We start from the raw sequence: 15,420 nt of genomic DNA, 5'->3' as shown, positions 1-15,420 counted from the left end.
TTCTTATCAGACACATTTAGTGTATTCCAACTTCCAGGTACAGTTACCCTCTAATTTTCTTTTTGTCTATTCTTGTGTCATTACCGCATTTTAAAAAGTTGCTTTAAAAAAAAAAAAAAGATTTTATTTATTTATTTATTTGACAGAGATCACAGGTAGGCAGAGAGGCAGGCAGAGAGAGAGAGGGGAAAAAAGTTGCTTTTAAAATAGATCAAATTACCATATGATCCAGCAATTCCACTTCTGGATATACACTGAACAGAATTGAAGACAGGGTCTCAAAGAGATACTTGCACACATCACATTCACATTGTAGCATTCACAATAGCTAAAGGTTGGAAGCAAGCCAAGTGTCCATCACCAGATGAATGAATAAATAAAATGTGGTATATACATACAAGGAAATGTTATTCAGCCTTAAAAAGGAAGGAAATTCTGACACATACTACAATATGGATGAGGCTTCAGGATGTCATGATAAGTGAAATAAGTCAGTCACAAAAAGATAAATATTTTAAGAGATACCACCTACATGAGGTCCTAAAGCCATCATGTTTTGTAGAGACAAAAAGTATTGAGTTGCCAGGTGCTGAGGGGAGAGTTAAATGGGGAGTTGTTTTTTAATGGGTATAGAGTTTCAGGTTTCCGAGATGAAAAGTGTTATGGAGATTGGTTGCATGACAATGTGAATATACTCAACACTACTGAACTGTACACTTTAAGATAGTTAAGATGATAATTTTTTTGTGTTATGTATATTTTATTCTATTTAAAACTAAAAAAAAAAAGCCACTATAACAACAACAAAAAAGTTGCTTTTAATAGTTCTTAGTCTTTGGTGTTCTGCAGTTTCATCAGGATGTGTCCACATACGGAATACTTTTTTTTTAAAAGATTTTATTTATTTATTCGACAGACAAAGGTCACAAGCAGACAGAGAGGCAAGCGGTGGGGGGGGGGGAAGCAGGCTCCCCACCAAGCAGAGAGCTCAATGCCCGGCTGGATCCCAGGACCCCAAGATCATGACCTGAGCGGAAGGCAGAGGCTTAACCCACTGAGTCACCCAGGCGCCACCACATATGGAATTCTTTATTTTACACCTGCTCAAGAGTAAGTGCTTCTTGAATCTGTGCATTCAAATATTCCACAATCCTGAACAATTCTTAGTTATTATTCTTTGATACGGCTCACAACCATTCTCTCTAGTTTCTCTTTCTGACATTCCTACTGGATAGACCCTGGGCCTTTCTTATTTTCTATTTATTTAGGTCCTGTGCTGCATTCTAGTAATTTTCTCAAATTATGTATCATGGGTCCAGCCAAATGTATAGTTCTTAATACTTAAGTGGAATATTTTTTACATATTTCTTAAAAAGGTTAAGGCAGTAGGTCAGCAAACTGAACCAGACGTGAAAAAAGTCAAGAAACAGGCAGACACAGGCTCTCCTCTACAACTCAGGAGAATGTGCCAAAGCCAAAACAATATAGTATTACTACCTCGTACTCTACAAATACTAAACCCAAGCCGCTTTGTGTCAAGTGCTAGATACCAATGAACGCTATCAAGCCAGATTGCATTACATCCCAAAGCCTGGCAGCAGCATTTCATACTGCATGTATGACCTCGAGCAAGGCATTTACTCTTAAGCTTCATTTGTTTTTTGTGGGTTACTGTGAGAATCAAAATGAGATAAGGTGAGCAAACGCTCTATATACCAAAGTACTGTTAAGGTATTTTCTCAGTGCTAAAATATCCTTAAATGGTCAATTGCACTACGGATTTAATAATCGTTTGGAAAGGATGAGGAGAGGAACAATCCACTAGGGGTGTACTTAGGAACTTTCCGATTTGGGAAGTGAGAAAAGTTGGAAAAGTCTCCTTTTAGAATTGAGGTACTTCGGTATTGCACTGGCTTTACCTATTATGTCCACAAATGCCCTTTTCTTAAACTTGAATGATTTACCTCTCCCCCAGCATTTGGTTTTACCAACCTCCTTCCTGACAGCTGTCAGAATTTTCCATACTGGCTTTCTGACCGCAATTTCTCCGACCCCTGCTGAGACTGAAGAGCGGCTTTCTTTGGACTGGCTTTCTCACGCTTAACTTCGCTCCTGTACTGTCATTGGCTGTTGCTTTTACCGGACCCGCCCACAACAGCCTCAATCCTGATTGGATGCCAACGTCCTTTTGTTATGGCGAAAGGTGGATCATGGGGCTTTGACAAAGGACGATTGGGGCGTCGTACAGCTAATGCGCAGGCGTGTCTTCTTGAGTGGGGATTGGTGGGCCACGGCGCGGGACGGGGAGGGACAGGGCGGGACTCCCGGCACGGCGCAGGCTCTGTGGGCGCAGAGGGCGGAGCTGCCGATACCGGTTGGTCCAAGAGTTGGGGCCTGAGGCGTCTATCCCGCTCCCTCCCACTCCTGGCTTCTTCAACGGCAGGTGAGGGCAGTCAAGGGCCGCGGAGGGCCTGGCCCCGGGCGGCTGGAGTTGCGACTCCCGTACAGCGCCTGGGGAGTGGGGTGGGATGGGGGGCGGGAGGGCTGGACGCGGCCCGGCGCACCAGGCGCCCAGGAAGAGCGGCTTCGGGCCTGGGCATTTGGTGGGCGCTTCAGGCCTGACTCCCTGCAGAGCCCCTGCGTAACCTTCTTCTCATCTTCTTATTGGGTTCCTTTGGGGAGAGGCTGCTCGCGTCCGTTAGGCGGACCCCCCCGCCGCCTTCTCGCGCCTCTTCTGAGTCGAAGGCCGCTGTCCAGCCTCCCGCCCTGAACTGGGACTGCAGAGGGACGCTTGGGCAGGATGGGCCTGGCACGCCGGGACTAGTCCGTGGCTGCTCTGCGGAGAGCCCGGGAGGTGGGAGGAGAGGACGCCGAGGCGGGGAGGGTGGCGAGCGAGCGGTAAAATAAGGGCTGGCGACAGCTTTCCTGGCGCCGAAAGGAGCTCCCGGTTAGTTTCTACTTGGGCTTCCCTCAAGGATCCTGCCGAGCAAGTTTTGGGGAGTTAGGATTGAAAAGGAGAAAGAGGATGCCTTTGGAAAGGCAGGATTTTTGTTATACAATGTATCGATTCCACTACTATGACGTAACAATGTTAAGGACCTGCTGTGCTATGTGCCCGGCGCTGTCTCTACCTGATGATCCAAAGCTATGCTTGTGTATTCTGTGGCTGTACTCCTCGATTAAATTCACTATAGCTAGCCATTCTCTGGCGATCCACCTTCCGTTCCTGTCCTCCTTTGGCCAGTCAATTTCTTAATCCTGTGGGATCTGAAACTGGATTTATCTAGCCAGAACAATGCAAAACTTGAACAGGCCTGAACAGACAGACCAAGTTGAAAGTGGATGCGCCGTGAATGGAATAAAATTTATCTTTAGTTGCTTAGTAAAATGTCAAAGGAATTTAACATCAAAGACTGCAAAAATATTTGGCACACATAGATTAGGGCTGTATTTCCATTATACAATGGAAAAAACAGGGACTTCATAGTTAGACCTGCTTTCAGCATCTTGGTGCAAAATTGGCTGTGAAATCTAAGGCAGATACGTAGCCTTTCTGAGGTACAGTACCCACGAATATAAATTACAATGCCCTCTGTTGATTTGATGAACTAATAATATATGTAAAGCATTTAGTATGTTAATCAACAATGACATTATTTTAGTAGTCTTATTCACTAATAAGTGGATGACATGAAAATCAGTTTTAGATGCAAACAAGTTGGGTGGGTATCAGGAAAAAGTCTCAAAATCTTAGGTCTCAGAGGTGAGCATTCCTGTGGTGGTGTGATGGAAAACAACTAGCCTAGTAGTCTTGGCTCTGTCAGTGACTACTTTTGTGATTTTGGGTAAGCCATTATTTGGTCTCCGTTTGTTTGTAAAATGAAGTGGCTAGACCAGGTGATTTTACCAAAACTTCTTTTTGTGGCCTGAATTAGAGCCAAAAGGTAAAGGAGATAATAGCTAACATTATGAGGTATCATTGAAAGTACCGTACATTTCAACTCATTCTTAAAACAAAAATGTGAGGTACATACTTTTATCATTTTACAGATAAGGAAACTGAGGCTGAGATGTTAACCTTGCTCAAGATTTCAGAGCTTATAAATAGCAGAGCTAGGATTTAAATCCAGGTAATATAAATTTATGCCCTTTATCACTGTGCTAAACTGCTTAACAGTGGTACTATTCAGGATACTATAAGAGAAGGTAGAGTTCTCCTTTGGTAAAAGAGTAGTCTTTGATCACAGGAGTGTGGGCATGGAAAATGCATCCATCCTAAATGTTTGTCACACTTCCTGACTCTTGTTCTCTCTGTACTTTTTGCTTCCTGGACTTATACTATCAAAATAATTCTAGATTCTCTTCTCCCCACCAAGGCCAGATGAAGATAGGCACCAGAACGTACTGTAATTTGAGAAAAGCGTTTAAGATCCAACCTAGGCTTAGGTCAGAGTTGACAGATCTTCAAGAACCATATCCATTTCGGAGTGAAGGCAGCTTTAGAATAAACAGATCAGCCTTAACACCCCACACTCATTTCAGTGTCCTCATGCTAGAGATACTTTGGTCTGGATTTTCTTTTCTTTTTCTTTTTTTTTTTTTTTTTTTTTAAATTAAGTAGGCTCCATTCCCAACATGGAGCCCAGTACCAGGCTTGAAGTCAGGACCCTGAGATAAAGACCTGCGCTGAGATCAAGAGTAGTACGCTTAACCACCTGAGCTACCCTGATGCCCCGAAAATGAACTCTTAAAAGTACATTTCACATGAAATTGAACTGATGTGATAGCAAGTATAGACTGAGAAAAAGATTTTATAGTTGAAAAACTCAGTCTGGTATTAAGTGCATATTATGACAAAGTACCTGTGCTAATGTAGACATTGTGAGGTTTTAGGATTGACTGTATTTTGGAAGAAAATAAAACCTGTGGCTAAAATACTTTGATAAAAGAGTTCAATGAACCTTCTGACCTTATAAAATCAGTCTGTTACTCTAAATTTACTGGAAGACCTTGAATATATGCAAGAATAGCATTTTGAGGCCAGCCTGTTTAATCCCGTCAGAATAAGAAAATTACTGTTTGTCTTTGTTGTTGCTGTGGAGAGACAGCCAGCAGTGCTCTTGTCTGCTTCATTGAAGAGTCATGAATACCCTTTTGCCCAGGGCTGCCACCTAGAGTTGGACAGATTTTGTGCTGTACAGTCATGGAGGCTATCTTACATAGACTGTGATGTGTATAGTGTTCTCTTGGGTTTTGTTATATATCTCCTAGCACTGTCTTGTGCCCACCAGGCTTTTGTGCTCTTGCCTCCACCCCAGTTTTCTGTGTGTGTTTCTAAGTTTCATTTTTCCTCTAACAAGCCCCTTCCATTCCATTTTTCTGCCTTTTGTTCTTTCATTTTTTTCAGATGAAGTCAAACTGTTGATAAGCCACACAGATTTTCCATTGTTTGGGTTACATGTGGCCAAAATTTCAGAAACTGGCCTCATTATTATATTGATCAATTTGGAGCACTTTACCTTTGTATAAGACTTTTTGGTTTAATTTTAGTATTAGACTGAAACATAGACCAAAGAAGTATTCCACATCCCTATATTAAACTTGATTTCAAAGTCATGCATTGATTGCATGATTATCTGTTGCTTTGCTTTTGTATCTTATAACTCTTCTCAGCTGTCATGAAAATTTTGTTTGAGCTGTATTCTTAAAACCACTAAATGTCAGAATTTTGAAGTACCTTTTGTATATTATTTAACAGCAGAAATAGCCAAGCTGCAGGCTGTTGTTGCTAAGTACTCTCAAGATCACGTTTGCTTTTGGCTGTTGCATCAGAAAAAGTTTATATTATCTTACATATTATGTACATTATATTACATATGTATAATGCAGATGTACTATGTATATAATATGTACATATTATATCACATATATATGTGTGAACTTTCTCCGAAGTACAAAGAACTTGAGGATTAAAAACATGTGAAAACAATTTGAGGGAGAGCAGCTCTAATGCTAGATAAGTAGAAAGATGCTAGAGGACTCAGTAGATTTTTATTAAGCATTAGGTCAATTTTATACCATTTGTAGCTAGTGAAGTCTTTCATAATGCCATGTAAGGGATGTTAAATGTCTTTCTTCTTTAGACCAACAAGTGATCTCTTATTTCAGAGGTAGTTTATATATACATACACTGAGCATTTTATCTCCATGTTCATGCAAGTATCTGAATTGTCTCACAATTTAACAATCAAAACTGTGAGGGAATACTCAATACACTAATAACTCTTAAGATTCTGGTTCTAGAATATAGACATCCTGTTCAGTAGGATCTGGGTTCTACTATTTAGCATACAGAGGCATAAGAGTGCCTTGGTATAGTAGGTGCTCTATAAATAATTTGTTGAAAAAGTAGTAATACTGGCAGGTCTATACCTGTCTACTCACTGCTTCAGTGAGTAGATTAGATTGTTTACAAATCTGTTTCCAGCAGTAATCTGGTTTATTTAAAAATCTTGAGCACACTGAATATGAAATGAACGTTAGCTATAGAGCAGAACACATTTCACAGGAATTTTATGCTTTAATATTTTGGAAACTTAAAAAAAATTCTTTTTATTTAAGCATGCCTGTGGGTGGGGCACAGAGTTAGAAAGAATCTTAAGCAGACTTTGAGCTAATTGTAGAGCCCAACACGGGGCTCAGTCTCAGGACCCTGAGATCATGACCTGAGCCGAAATCAAGAGTTACATGCTTAACCGACTGAGCCACCCAGGTGGCCCAATATTTTAGAACCTTTTATAGAAACAGTAAAATATTAATATTATACACATCCTATTTAATCTGTTTTAACCATAACCAGAAGGTAACAAGTTGATATTTTTTCATTTTTCCCATTTTAGTGTTTCAGGTAACTAGTATTTTTGTCTTGAACTTATCAATAAAAAATATTAAACAGTATGTATAAGGTAATACTTTAAAAGGAAAAATATTTTTAAGAGATTTGTCTTCATCCCTATCATCATCCTTAACATAAGAGCTTTTTTCATTTTGCTGTTCTCTTTATTTGTATTTATGTATATTTTACATAATTTACATCAGTGAACACAATTTTGTAAACATTCTTCCATGTTATAGTCATCATGATTATTTTTAGTAGCCACTCGATTAGAAACTACAGTAATTAACCAGACACTGAATGGACAGTTCATATTGTTTCCAGTTTTGTGGGTTGTAAATAAGGTTGAAGTGAAAATTTTATGCATATAATTTTTTCCTTCTTTGTAATTTTCCTTAGGCTAAATTTCCAAGAGCAAAATTCCTGAGTAAAAAATATTGAAGTGTTTTCATGAGCATGATTTATTACCATATCACTTTCCAAGAAGATAACATATTTAAAATTTCTAATATTTTATATTTGTTCTTCCATAACTTTGATCATTTTCTCCTTTAAAAATTTTTTAAAATGTATAGTGGTATTTTATTGCTATATGTGTCTGTTTCTAACTTTCTCTTATTGCAGACCATTCATCAAGGATTTTGTACCCAAGGCCCAAAAACTTGTTACCCAAGATGATGAATGCCGACATGGATGGTATGTGCTTATTTCCCCTTTTTGTGAGTTCCTGGTTTTGTGGATGCTTTTGGCTTAAGCAATGGAAAGAACAGAGAAGCAATATTTAGAATGCTTGGATTTGGCTAATTATTTATAACCTCTCTAGATCTAGAAAGGATCGATAATGACAAACTCCTTTATCTTCACCTTGGTGTCCTTATCTGCCTTGTGGGCATCTAATTTCTTCCTTTCCAGGCCTCTTAAGTCAAGTAAGACAATGGATATAAAACATTTTGCATATCTTTAAGTGCTGTGCTATACAAATAGTACCTAATGTTAATTACTAGTAAACCTGAACCTTTGTATTACAGCAGTGGATGCTGAAAACCAGGTGGAACTGGAGGAGAAAACACGACTTATTAATCAAGTGTTGGAACTTCAACACACACTTGAAGGTTTGCTTCCATTTTGTAGTTTTCTTGAACAATATCCAGTTAGTTGAAATTGTAAGCATTTGTTCTGCTTAATTTCCTTATCATGCCCCCAGTTTTTAAAGTATAAGCTTCAAAGTCGATTTCAATAGTTTCTGTTCCCTCCTCCCTGCAGCTTTGGCTGTTGATTTTAAAGAACAAATGCGCTTCAATAAGAAAGTCAAATAGTGTTCCTGTGCATCCCTCCGGGGTTAATGTAATGCTGTTTATTACATGAGAGCCCCTTAAACCCCTGAACAGAGATATTACTAAGTCCACTTTAATAAGGCATATACTTTGCAAAAACCTTAAAGTTTTTACTTTAAAAATGTTTTAGCTTCAGAGATTAAAAGTGAATTGATCTGAGTTTTTTCATTTCCTAAATGTCTTGCATGAAATTAATACTACCACTGAAATATCTTGGTTTTTGATGAAATTAAGAGGTTGTGTTGTGTGTGTGGTTTTTTTTTTTTTTTTTTTTTAACAGCAGGGTGAGGAGATCATGTCATTGCACTGGCTTCCCATTTCACAGTTAATAAAAGCCAGGTTACCCTCTGGAAATCTTTTACCTCCTTATACCTTTCAGAATCAGTCATGTCACACTCTGCCTCATTCAGTCTACCTCAGACACTGACTTTCTTGCCATTCTTTCAGCAAGCTTCTACTGAGGGTCTTAGTGGTTGCTATTCTGTTTGTTCTCTGCTTAGGTTGTTTGCATTCTGTATGGCTCATTCCCTCATTTCTTTTAAGTCTCTGGTCAGTTCCCTCTATCAGAATATCACTGACCATACTATATTAAAAAGACAACTTCCCTTTTGGTTCCTGCAACTCATACCCTTCTTTTTTCTCTTGACCCCTACTTGGGGCTTTGCAAATGCACATGTGTCCACATGTACATTAGAATATAAGCTCTGTGAGGGCAAGGACTTTTGTTAGTGTTGTCTCTAGAATAGTGCCTGGCTCTTAAAGGGCCCCAATACTTAGTTGTTAAATGAAAGAATGAAGATAATGTTTTATTTGATCATTAAGAACTTTTGAATTTCTTGCTAATGTAAAAATACAAAATGCTCAATTTCTTGGAAACTGACCTATACCCAATGTATAAATCCAATGTATCCAGTGTATAAATCGAGTTGTATTTGCCTGCCATGTTTTCTTAAGCATTTCTAACAAAGATTTTTTTTTTTTAATGTTGATAAGACATGAACCAAAATTCACATATTAAAAACCAAGTTTGTATCTTATGGAAATAACAATTTCAAGAAATAACTACTCCACATAGATGCCATTTACCAACATTTAGTTTAATATGAAATCTCTTTTTAAGAATTTTGGCTATTAACTTGCATTCAGTTTACTTTGTTTACCTTAATTTCTAAAGTTACCTGAATTTAAAAGCAGAAAATTTAAAGATCGTGTTATCTCTTTTAAGAATGAATCCTAAGTCTTGTATAATATGGAGTCATTGGCATCATTTTATTGATACTGGACTTTTTTTTTTTTTTTTTTTTTTTTTAAAATATAGACCTCTCTGCAAGAGTAGATGCAGTTAAGGAAGAAAATCTGAAGCTAAAATCAGAAAACCAAGTTCTTGGACAATATATAGAAAACCTCATGTCAGCTTCTAGTGTTTTTCAAACAACTGACACAAAAAGCAAAAGAAAGTAAGGGATTTACATCCCTTCTGTTTTATTGAATTGCTGCTGATCTTTTTTTCTTTAAAACCTGGATAGATTTTAAAAGTTATAGTACTTTTGTTTGTGGCTTAATTGAATATTTATGAAGATAATGTCAGATCTAGGCAAAATTAAGAGCATAACAGAAGACTTCATGAGTTTGCGTATAATAGTTAGTCTATGAAAACGTGCAAATGTATTGTAGAGACTTTATAATTAGAAATGCATATATTTATGAAACTTGAAAATGAATGTTTTATCAAATTTGATTTATAGGTTTAGCACTGTCTTTTATCTATAATAATAGATAAAGACATAGGCATAGTAAGAAATACAAGAAAATAACCACCATGTTGTGAAAAGTGACCAAAATCATGTACTGAACGCACAGCTTTATGTACCCTGTCCACCATGTTGTGCCTCTTCTCCATTCGCTTCTTCCTTCCCATTTTCATTCCCTTAAGGAGAAAATTGGTTTTACATTTGTAAAAGTAATTTTAATAGTTAATCATCTGTGAGAGTAACCTGAGCTTGAATTGTTGAAACTTAAACTAAAATGAGATACTTTCTCAGTTAGGGCTTGTCATAGTAATAAGATAGGATTGTTGGTTTCTCTTTAATCAGTTGAAAACAGAGGCTGTAAGTATGAAGACTTTTCTTTGCAACTGAATTGTCAAATTGGGAAGGTTTGGTTGTTAAAACCTACCTTTTGCACAAAACAACCCACTTAATATCTGAAAAGATGAACTCTGGTTATATGTTTGGAATAGAAAATTTTGAGAAAAATATGAATAGGATTGAAAAGATAATTAGCAAACTGTAGTAAACAACTCCAAAATGTTTTTACTCCAGATTTGTGTGATCCCTGACACAGACTAGATCTGAGAGAGTAGATTAAATGTGACTAACCTTATGTCAACCACATCTGAAAGAGAATAGTTTCTAAGAGTTTAGTCTTAATGTTTCTTTGTAGCACCCAGCAGATCAACTTTTGCAGAATCCCTTCAGAGTGTATTAGAATCCGAATCATGAATAAAATGAGGGAGTTTTACATGTATACTAGATGATATTTTCTCAGTATTTTAATCTCACTACTTCTCCCAGAATTTTCTGTAAACCCAACTACTTGGTTTGCAGAATTTTAGTCACTCTGACAGTTTCTAAAAATTTAGTTTGCAGATTCCATCTGGTAAGAAAATTAGTATCAAAAGTAATGTTAAAATGTTAAATAGGAAGAGATCCACTAATACCGTTTTGGTTGTTAGATTTGGGCTACTTTTAATCCTGGAATAATCTTATGTTTGTATTGGTGTATGAGTCAATGAATGACTTTAGCTGTATAAATATAATAGTTACACTGCAAATATTTTGCATCCGTTTTGTGACCTAATCTACAAACACTTAAAATTGTGTTGCAATTTTGCTTTGCTGTTTAATAAAAAGCTGTTTCAGAGATTGTGTGTGTGTTAATATAGTAACTGTGGTGTGTATAATGGTATACAGGTATATGCAGGGTTGGTCAAAGCCACAGGGTAAGTAGCATATCTTATTTAAGTACTAGTTACTGTACATGTAGGGGAATATTTTTATTAAAACAAATGTTACAGGGTATTCTACATTAATTTTTTAAAATAAAAGCAAAGAATTCAGAGAGCGATCCAAGATTGCCGGGGGAAACATGGTTGTAACATTTAGGTTAGGCTAAGCTCCTATAACAAGAGATACACTAATAAAATATAGAAGTTTCTGTTTCCCAGCTAAGGGTCTTGAGGTTAAGCATTTCAAGCTGTCAGGCTTTGTTTCACATAATGATTCAGGAACTTGAGGGTAGCTCTGCCATTTTCGACCGTGGCTTCGAAGTCACTCTAATCACTATTCTAATTTACGGAGAAACTGCATGAGACACATATGCAAGGTTTTAAGGGTTAGGCCTGCCCGGAAATGGCATTTCTTATATTCCAGTGGTGTGGAGACTTAATTACAACTAGATTGCAGGAGCTGAGAAATGTAGTCTTTGGCTGGAAGCCATATTCCAGCTTCAACTCTCTTACCATAAAAGCACATGGAGGATCTGGGTACCAACTAGCAGCCACTGCATTTTTCTCTTGCTGTTAAGTCTCTGTGCACAACCTTCCCATGCACAGAACATACTCAACCCCTCCTACTGATGAAACTCAAGAATTCAGGATCTCCATTAAGGTTCATCAGTTGTGGAGGTGGCTTCTAATAGTCTGATGCCTAAACTGATGGGCAAATTATTTGCTCACACCCTCACCTCTGCTCATTTAGAATAGTGTGGTAAGGACAGGAAACCCAAATAAAAACCCTAAACTTGGAAAATGGAATAAAGGGAAACATGTATTGATTCAAAGCAACTATGGGGATATTTCTGGGAAACCCTGAGAAGAGTGTCCTTGATGATAAAGAAGTTCCTTGGGACACCTGGGTGGTTCAGTTGGTTAAAAGCAAGAGTCTGACTTTTGGCTCAGACTCGTGATCCCAGAGTCCTGGGATGGAGTCCTGCATTGGCCTCCTTGCTCAGCAGGGAGCCTACTTTTCCCTCTGCCTGATGCTCCCCTGCTTGTGCTGTCTCTGACAAAACAAAACAAAAAACAAAACCCCCCAAAACAACCTTGATCAGACCCTGATTCTGCGCTCTGGCAGGGGACTCACTTGTTCATTACCCTCAGTGGCTTCCACTCTGGAAAGTTCTTGTCTGAAATGGAGGCTGGGAACATGCCCTCTATGAGAATTGTGAAAATAGTGCACTTATTGCTGGCATGAGTTTGGTGCCCATTGTTTTTGGTGCCCATTGTTTTAAGGCCAAGCTCACATTTTTTTGGCAGTAAAATTCCCTCGAAAATTCTGTTTCTAGTTCCACCTGTTAGGAATCACAGTCAAGCACTTTTCTAGACCAAATTCTCAAAGTATGCTTTTTTCATCACAGGACCCTGCCTCTTTAGTGGAGGCTACCTTGTGACCAACTGAAAATAAAACTGCACCGGGAATGCTAACACCCAAGTCCTTAAGGCAGGGATGGAGCCCTTTGTTTGGTTTACCAGGTGACAGGTCTTGCTGGGTGTCCCCCTCAGCCTCCCACACCTCAAAAAGAAACAGCCTTAGACCTTTTTTGGTACAGAAGGGTACAGAAACACTTGGGATTCTCTAATCCTCTGAGGTTCCTAATATCTGATGCTTCTCTATTCTATCTCCACTTGCGAAACTGGCCAGTTCTTTCTTGTGATGCCTTGCTAAAAACATCAACGACCAGGCAATGCATTTCACATCCTGATTTTTCCACCTGTTACCCATGGAGCTGTCCATTCAGTAGGTGACAAAATGTTAACTGAAATCCAAGTCCACCTGCTTGTCATGTGACTGGTAAGCCAATGCTATATGTTTTGTTTTCCTTATGACAGTATCTCACTTCAGATTATCAATGTCTATATTGGAAATATAGATAGATGGTCAACAGTATGCACAGGGACTGTGTCTAGCTTCTGAGACAGAATCTCTCTGGGACCAAACTTTAACCAGGCTCTTCTGAGCCTTCTTTTCGACTGGACCTCATCATTCGCCCTGTCTCCGGCCTGACTATGCCAGTTTTCGAAAGAATCCTGTTAAGTTAGTTTAGAATTTCCCCACCCTCAGCATCTCATCACTGTGGTTTTCGGCATTAAATCAGTTTAACAAGCATTCCTCTACCCTTGATGTCTCCTTATTTTGCTCACTGACTTTAAATCCCAGCTGTCTTTGCTGAATTTGGGATTGAGCGAACTACCGCTCCTCTACTGTGATAGTCTTTGGCACCAATTGTAGTAGCTAGAATAAAGTCTTCCTCACTGTTTTAACAAGTATCAGAATAATTTTTTAACACTTCTAGCTCTCAATGCTGGCGGAAAGACGGTTGACAGGAAAATCAGCACATCTCTTTCTTCAACCACCTCTCCCCTAGTAGGACTTCCCTCAATACTGATAATAGCATTCCATCCAGAATTTGTCCTCTTTATATTCCCTTTGGACTTGATTTATAGTAGATTGGCTAGAGAGCACAATCCCTTATCTGGAATTCTGGGGACCAGATGTTTTAGAATTTGGAATTTTTCAGATTACATAAAATATTTGACTATGTTTTGGGGCATGTAATCAAAACTATGGTTTGAGTACATGTAATGTAATCAAATACATTAACATTTTTGTAACAAATATGTGAATTTAATACTAAGTATGATAAAGTCCTGTCAGGTCAGGTTTGGCTGCCAAATTTTTGTGTCAAACATGAAAGCGCTTTAGCTTTTCACAGATTTTTTTTTTTTGCAACAAAAATTTTTGCAGAAAAGTTACCAAAATCATCTAAGCATGGAGCTGCTACCACTTTATAAGGTCACATTTCTAAACCTGTCCAATACTCTTCTTCATTGAAAATGAGAGGTGAATTACAGAATCCAAAATTAACTTTGTGGTCCAAAGCAAAGTAAAACTATCTTAAGAAGTTTCTGAAGAAAGTAAAACCTTTTGTCACTTTCCCGTTTTTCCCTCTAGAGTTAACACCCTCTAGTGGTTGTCTGAGGGTATTTCTTCCGCACTGAAACAAAATTACCAGTGAAGACCAAGAGATTACTTTAGTTAACACCACTAGCAAATCATGAAAGAGCAGAAAATGTGATTACATTCAAATTTGTTTGAGAATTGGCAGAGAGAATGACTAAACAGTCTTTCAGCTACTCTAGCTGAAAAAACTGCAGTTTCTTTCTCTTAAATCATAGAGACTTCATGCCATTTAAACACAAAGTTACCATAACAAGAACTTTAGGTTGGCCTTTGGATTCAATTTGCCTTATTATGGAGGTGGATGGGGAGGAGGGATGACAGAAGCCAAAGTCTTATGTTATAATCACTTGTATAATGTATTTACCGTGTTTTAGATTTTATATATTATTTATAGATGGCTTACCAAGTGTTGAAGTTTTTAAAAACTTGAGAATATTCCCAAGTTTTCCAAAGAACATAAAGGTGTACTTGTGGAAGCCAAGAAAAACAAAGCTGTACCCACCTCGAGTCTAGCCCTGACATAAGTACAGCCATCTTGACAAAGCAAAAGCTGGCACCTTGCACCCCCTCTCCACCTGCTCCTCTCCCCTCGGTAGTATGTGTGAACAAATAGTTAACTTGCAGAAATCACAATCCTGTAAGACAGGAGTCTCCCTCAGTTTACAAATGTCCCGCTGCTAAATCTCACTAACAAGGACGCTTGATAGGAGGAATGTGACATTCCACCAGGAAACTCCCAGCTGTCTTCATGTTAGTGCCTCATTTGAAGGAAAGACAGCCTTGGCTTGATAATAACCAGGCCTCCAATATCCTGATAGTCTTCTTTACCCTGATAGCCCTTCTGAACACCTCTTTTGTCCTCACCCACCGCTGAGTCCACCCCTACTCTGCCTTTAAAAACACTGACTGTAGTCTGGTTCAGGGTCCAAGTCCCTACTCCGCCGCGTCAGGTACACTTGGACCTGAGCTTAAGCTTGTCAAATAAACCCTCGTGTGATTACATCGGTGTCGGCTCCTTGGTGGTCTCTCAGACGCGAAAACTCGGGCACAACAGTACTCACTGAACAAACACCAACTATGTGGGAAGATACTATGCTGGGAGTTAAAAGACCCAATCATCCTATTGTCTACCTTCCCTAACACTCCCATTGCTCCTCCCATGCATTTCCAG

The 15,420-nt window shown here is 38.6% G+C and overlaps 1 protein-coding gene and 1 long non-coding RNA gene across 5 annotated transcripts in view; one reads left to right on the top strand and one right to left on the bottom strand.

Moving 5' to 3' along the window:
- LOC131827563 (uncharacterized) overlaps positions 1 to 2,255 on the bottom strand; it is a 56,295-nt gene extending 54,040 nt beyond the window's left edge. For both annotated transcript variants that reach the window (XR_009352054.1, XR_009352053.1), the window contains exon 1: positions 1,993 to 2,255. This is a non-coding gene — a long non-coding RNA (uncharacterized LOC131827563). The remainder of the gene's footprint in view (positions 1 to 1,992) is intronic.
- Positions 1 to 11,153, top strand: part of SCOC (short coiled-coil protein) — a 36,015-nt gene extending 24,862 nt beyond the window's left edge. The window contains exons 1-4 of one of the 3 annotated variants that reach the window (XM_059168365.1): positions 2,325 to 2,443; positions 7,520 to 7,591; positions 7,924 to 8,007; positions 9,548 to 11,153. In XM_059168365.1, coding sequence (XP_059024348.1) covers positions 7,570 to 7,591; positions 7,924 to 8,007; positions 9,548 to 9,690 — 249 coding nt within the window. In that variant the 5' untranslated portion in view covers positions 2,325 to 2,443; positions 7,520 to 7,569 and the 3' untranslated portion in view covers positions 9,691 to 11,153. Of the gene's footprint in view, positions 1 to 2,324; positions 2,444 to 4,030; positions 4,131 to 7,519; positions 7,592 to 7,923; positions 8,008 to 9,547 lie in introns of those variants that run through there. The other 2 variants (XM_059168379.1, XM_059168372.1) reach the window with 2 other exon arrangements.
- The last annotated feature ends 4,267 nt before the right edge of the window (positions 11,154 to 15,420 follow it).

The sequence above is a fragment of the Mustela lutreola genome, chromosome 1 (genome assembly GCF_030435805.1).
Source record: "Mustela lutreola isolate mMusLut2 chromosome 1, mMusLut2.pri, whole genome shotgun sequence".
Classification (NCBI taxonomy): domain Eukaryota; kingdom Metazoa; phylum Chordata; class Mammalia; order Carnivora; family Mustelidae; genus Mustela; species Mustela lutreola.
This window is presented reverse-complemented; position numbering and strand designations above follow the sequence as displayed.